The 6,757-nt window shown below is 31.1% G+C and overlaps 1 protein-coding gene across 3 annotated transcripts in view; it reads right to left on the bottom strand.

The window, feature by feature from the left end:
- Nucleotides 1-6,757, bottom strand: part of RB1 (RB transcriptional corepressor 1) — a 157,110-nt gene that overhangs the window by 74,753 nt on the left and 75,600 nt on the right. For all 3 annotated transcript variants that reach the window (XM_074329955.2, XM_019748050.3, XM_019748051.3), the window contains 5 exons: nt 3,791-3,907; nt 2,464-2,520; nt 2,346-2,377; nt 2,186-2,262; nt 993-1,189 (listed from right to left, as the gene is read on the bottom strand). In XM_074329955.2, the coding sequence (XP_074186056.2) occupies nt 993-1,189; nt 2,186-2,262; nt 2,346-2,377; nt 2,464-2,520; nt 3,791-3,907 (480 nt within the window). The remainder of the gene's footprint in view (nt 1-992; nt 1,190-2,185; nt 2,263-2,345; nt 2,378-2,463; nt 2,521-3,790; nt 3,908-6,757) is intronic.

The following is a 6,757-nucleotide window of genomic DNA, read 5'->3' as shown; positions in this document are numbered from 1 at the left end:
TAATTAAGTTCAATAATAGCAATGGAACGTTTTTCTATCAACTTCTCCTACTTCTCTCCCTTTCTATCCACTCTGTCTATATGACAATACAAGAAAACTCTAAGAAATAAGTTATCTCTTAGCCATTAAGTTTTTAAAACATCAGTAAATTAAAATTAAGGTTACATGTCCAAATTAGGATTCTAATGTAATTAAAAGTCTTAATTTTTTTCACTGCCATTTCTATATACTGGCATACAGGTAAATAAAAGATATATACTTAGCATGCCACACAGTTTTTAAAAAAACCAACCCTATATTAATCAACAAATTCACAGTTTTACTCAACTACACGGATTTAAAGAACTTAATAAAAGAACTTCAAACAAATATTTTTCTATTACTACACAGAAAATGCCACCTTTACTAAAACAAAAGTCTTATCAATAGCTTGCTTGTATACTATAAATAGGATACCTAGAAAATATGATTTGTGCCCTATCTGTAATGCTATAAACATTAACTGTAATTGAACAATAGTGCAGTTTTTTGGACTATCTAACAGCAGGGGAAAAAAAAATATATATATATAATCCAACTAAATTGAACTAAAAAAACTACACTATTTAAAATCATCTAAGTTAGGATAATCTCAAAAATTTTATCGTTTTGTTAGAATTTAAAAGCAGACATTTACATTTTCAAATACAATACCTCTATTTTAAGCAAATGAGCAAAATATTTTATAAAGAATTCAGCTTTCTTTTAAAGTGCCATGCTTTAAGAAAAGCTTTTCCTAAATAAATCACTATGTCAGATGGTCTGGGGAGCTCAAATAAAAGAAAACTCCATTCTAATATTCCACTTGATTCTTGGGCTGTACACCGAAAACACATTATTCATGAAACTGCGTATTTGCTCTTGAGGCAAATTTTAACTCATACCTCCCACTAACAGATAACTGTTAGCCATATGCATATAAATATCTTTAATTATTTTAGCTAGTTACTTACTGAGAGCCATGCAAGGGATTCCATGATTCGATGTTCACATCGTTCTAAATGTTTTATCATATCTCTGGTCAAGTTGGCTTCTGCTTTGATAAAACTTTCAATCACTTTGTAAAAATCAAAGGCTTTTAAATTAAGTACATTCAGAATCCATGGGAAGGACAAATCTGTTCCAGTATCAAGATTCTGAGATGTACTTCCTAAAAATGAAAGAAAAAATGTAACTTAGGTATGAAATGAACTATGTATTTTTCGGTTGGAAGGTTTTATCAAACAAAAAGTAAAACATAGTAGAAACACTAAACAAAAAATATATTTAGAGCAGAATTTTTTGTTCTGGAGCCTACAGACTCCTAGGAAATAGGTTTCAAAATTTTGAGTGTATGTATGCATGTTTTTCCTTGACAGAGGGTTCATAGCTTATATCAAATTGTCAAAGGTTTAAATAACCCAAACTTCCATCAGAGACAGGTTTAATATCTAACCAGCAATGCATTAGTACCCATTTTAACTGTCTCTTTAATCCTTGGTTGGGGGAGGGAAGGATTCTTTAAGATTTTGCTAATTTCACTGATTAGAAAATGGTTAATTCTTTTAAACGTGCATTTCTTAGTTATTAATGAGGATTCAGTTTTTCATATTTGTTTACTAATTTAAGTTTCTCTTTCATTGTATATTTGTATCATTAGATAAATCTTCTTTTGCAAACAGAAGTATTTAACATTTGCAACATTATTTGCAAAATAATACATGTTTAAAATTGGATTTAAAAATCACTCTCAGTGGCTTCTTTTATGTTTAGCTGGTGGATTCTGGCTCCAACCTCTGGTCACATGATCTTAGAGTCTAGAGCAGTGTTTCCATATGAGTGGATGCTACTCCTTAGTACTCACTCCTTTGGATTTTAAAATCTCATAAATCTTTGACGGGGTTTCAACAGGTACACTGCCTGGATTCGGTATAGCCCAGAATAAGAGCCTAGTGAAATACTACTTCCAAGATGACCTGAAATAATTCAGATAGTAAGCCAGTTAAATAGTTTATGGTGACCAATTACGTTCTTCAGTATATACTGATCTAAAATATGTAATTCTTCTTAACTCCACCCCCCCAAAAAAAAACACACCACACCTTAGATAAGTTTCTTTTTAACTTTAAGTTAAACTAAAATGTTTATTTACTAAAATTTAACTTACTGCTATATGTAGCCATTACAACCTCAAGAGCGCATGCCAACAAAGACATATGAAAGATGTTGTCATTCAGGAGTTTGCTAAACGAAAAGAAAAAAACAATTATTCTTGAAACATTTACTTCTATACAAAGAAATTGTTTTCCTAAAACTAAAAAATTTACCTAAAATTTTGAATGGATAATCGTTCTTCTTCCTGAAACAGATACGAAATAATGTTTAACTAAAATCTTTTTTATATCAACATTAAATTTGTTTTCTATTATTTTCTTTGTAACTTACTGATTTAAGCATGGATTCCATTACTCGGTAATACAATCGAACTCCAAGTTTGTATCGCTACAAACAAAGAAAAAGAATTAGATTCTACTATTTCAGAAAATCACAATAATTAATTTTTAAAAAGTTTTCTCCTGAAATACATTTCAGAACCTTATTAGGAACATAGCTCAAGAAATCACAAATGTTAGCTTGTCTAAACTCAAAGCTTCCGTATAAAATGACATTCCCCAAAAATTATGAAGAGGGGAGGTCCCACACTTTGTTTTCCTCCATTCATGTCTACATCATATATAATTTTATAATATATAAATATATAAATATGTATAAAATTATTATATATATCACATATATACTACTTTATATTATATGTGTGTGTGTGTGTATAATATACATGGTACTATTTTACATATTAATGTAATGTTTTTGTGACCTACGACATGTATTTTCAAGATAGCTGTCTAGGGTTCAAAAAACAGTCTCTGTCCATAAAACTGGCAAAGGCAAAAATCAGATTCAACTGATCTTAGCAGCAAAAAGTTTTAACCAATAATTAGTTCCCATTAGAGTTTGAAGAATAACCAAATTTGAGAGATACACACATGCAGATACATACATGCTCACACACAAACCATATTCCTTCATTTCAAATTATGAGCACAAATTTTGTATACAAACAAAATGAACTTCTAAGTACAATTGTTTAAAATACTCATGGCATCAAACATAACCTCACAACACCGAAATAAATGCGTATAGCAGAATACAGTTTCAAACATATTTTATATTATATTACCTCATTAATGCCACACAACAAAGCAAAACAAATATAAAAACCTGAATCGCAGAGAATTTAAATGACTGATTATAACGGTAGAACCAGACGGTTCTAATCCAGAGCCCATACTCTTACCAATAAATTAGTTTCAGATTTTCTGAAATAATAATAGTAATAGTAAAAATAGTATTATTGATAAATGACATGTATAATATGATCCCATTCATATAAGTATATGCATACGTGAATATTACTAAGTGTAGAAGTCAGAGCATATTCAACAAAAATTTAACAGTATCAAAGATTTTAACTTTTTTCTTACTTGATTTTTCTAAAATTTTCTACATGTTTAATTTCTGTTTTATAATGGAGTGAGGGACATTTTCCCATAAAGTTTTTCATAAATAGCAGCATACACGGACAGGCAGCATAGCATAGAGTATCTGCCAGTATTTTATACTATTGGACAAATACCATAATAGTAGTTACACATTTTGGACAGATGCATACATTTGAAATATAGTGGCAGTAATCAAAATGAACTCAAGTTACCTGTGACCCAATTTCTATACATCCCTGTCCCACAGCTTTAGCAAATTTCTCTTTAAAGATATATCCAATATCCTTCACTCTCTTCAGGATACTTTCCTTCGGATTCACTGTACAGTTCTTTAACAAGGAAAAACAAAAATCAATATGGAGAATATTGTTTAATCAAAATTAACATATTGTCTATATGATTTTTCACTTTCAAATGTTTATACTGTGAAAACATTTCTACAATAATAAGTAAACACAACTTCTAAAAAATATGAACATATAGAATTTCATTTTCAAATTGTAGTGACAAAAAAATTCAAGAGTACAACTGAAAAACTATTATCTAAATTTTCTGCAAAAAGGTTAGGGAATAGATTTGTTAGCTCTTTTGTCCATCAAAAAGGAACCTCATGAACATTACAACAGAACACAGAAAGACACAGGACCATAAGAGATTACTATGAACAATGATATACCAACATATTCGACAACCTAGAGGAAATGATTAAATTCCTAGAAACAAACCAACTTCTAAGATGGAATCATGGTAAAATAGACCCACTACTAGTAAGGAAAGTAAATCAGAGATCAAAAATCTCCCAACAAACAAAAGTCCAAGACCATTTGGCTTTACTGGTGAATTCTACCAAACATTCAAAGGAGAATTAATACCAACCCTTCTCAAACTCTTCTAAAAAAGTAGAAGAGTGAACTCTTCCAAAAGCCATTTTATGAGGCCAGAATTACCATATACCAAAACCAGACAAGGATGCCAGAAGAAAAGAAAATTACAGGCCATCATTCCTGATGAACACTTATGCAAAAATCCTTGACAACGTATTAGCAAACCAGATTCAACAACACATTAAAAGAATCATACACCACGATCATGTGGGATTTATTCCAGGGATGCAAGGATGGTTCAACATTCATAAATCAGTCAATGTAATACATCACATTAACAAAACGAAGGATACAAATCATATAATCATCTCAACAGATGCAGAAAAAACATTTAATAAAATTCAACATCCACTTATGATAATAATTCTCAACAGAGCAGGTACTGAGGGAATGTATCTCAACATACTAAAGGCTATACATGGAAGGACCATAGTCAGCATCATCTTACTCAATGGTAAAAGGCTGAAAGCTTTTCCTCTAAGATCAAAAATAAGATAAGGACTGAAAGTACCAGCCCGAGCAATAAGGTAATAAAAAAAAGAAATAAAAGGCATACAGATTGAAGAGGAAAAATAAAAACTGCCACTATTTGCAGATGATATGATATTATTATATATAGAAAACCCAAAAGAGTCCACAAAAAAACTGTGAGAACAAATTCAGTAATGTTGCAGGATACAAAATCAATATATAAAAGTCAGTTGTGTTTCAATACGCTAATAAAAAACTGTAAGAAAGAAAAATTAAGAAACTGGCCCCATTTACAAATGCATCACAAAGAATAAAATACAGAGGAAAAAATTTAAACAAGTAGGTGAAAGTCCTGTACACTGAAAACTGTGACACTGATTAAAGAAACTGAAAACACAAATAAAAGGAAAGATATTCAATGCTCATGGATTGAAAGAATTAATAGTGTTAAAATGTTCATACTATCCAAAGCAATCTACAGGTTCAGTGCAATCCTTATGATAATTTCAATGGCATTTTTCATAAACATAGAATAAACAATCCTAAAATTTGTATGAACCACAAAATAACCCAAATAGCCAAAGCAGTCTTGAGAAAGAAGAACAAGGCTGGAGGCATCACACTTCCTGATTTCAAACTATATTATAAAGCTATTGTAATCAAAACAGCAAGTTACTGGCATAGAAACAGACATATAGATCAATGGAACAGAATAGAGACCCCAGAGAACTAAACCCACACGTCATCAACTGACTTGTGGCAAGAAGCCAAGAATTCAGAATGGAGAAAGGAAAGTCTCTTCAATAGGTAGTGCAGAGAAAACTGGACAGCCACATACAAAAGAGTAAAACTTGACCACTATCTTACACCATACTCAAAAGTCAACTCAAAATGTATTAAACACTTGAATGTAAGACACCATAAAACTCCTTGAAGAAAACATAGGTGGTAAGCTCCTTGATATCACTATTGGAGATATTCTGAATCTGACACCAAAAGAAAAGGCAATGAAAGCAAAAATGAAAAAAGTGGGACTACATCAAACTAAAAGGCTTCTGTACAGCCAAAAAAAAAAAAAAAAAGAACATGAAAAATGAATAAAATGAAAAGGCAACCTAGTAATAGGAGAAAATATTTGCAAATCATACATCTAACAAGGGATTAATGCCAAAAATATATAAAGAACTCATAAAACTCAATTCCAAAAAAAAAAAAAGGATCAAGTTTAAAAATGAGCAGAAGATCTGAACAGACACTTTTCCAAAAAGAACATACAGCTGTTTCATGAAATAAAGGTCCACATCACTAATCATTAGAGAAATGCAAAGCAGAACCACAATGAGATATCACCTCACATCTTTTAAAATGGCCATTATTAAAAAGAGAAGAAATAACAAGTGTTGGTGAGGACATGGAGGAAAGGGAACCCTTGTGCACTGTTAATGGGATTGTAAATCGGTGCTCCCACTACAAAGAACAGTATGGAAATTCCTCAAAAAATTAAAAATAGAACTGCCATATTATGATCCAGCAATTCCACTTCTAGGTATTTATCTGAAGAACACAAAACACTGTCTCAAAAAGATATATGCACCCCCATGTTCACTGCAGCATTATTTATAGCAGTCAAGATATGCAAACAACCTAAGTGTCCATCAATGGATAAATGAATAAAGCAAAATTGGTGTGTGTGTATATGGGTGTGTGTGAATGTATATACTCACTTAAACGCACACTTAAACACAGAGGGTGCCAAAAAAAAGGTATACATATTTTAAGAATGGAAAAAAAACCAATATGGATACAAATGGCAGAGTGAGGTGA

This window comes from Rhinolophus sinicus, chromosome 16 (assembly GCF_057876585.1).
Source record: "Rhinolophus sinicus isolate RSI-liver-muscle chromosome 16, RSI-T2T, whole genome shotgun sequence".
In the NCBI taxonomy this organism is placed as follows: Eukaryota; Metazoa; Chordata; class Mammalia; order Chiroptera; family Rhinolophidae; genus Rhinolophus; species Rhinolophus sinicus.
This window is presented reverse-complemented; position numbering and strand designations above follow the sequence as displayed.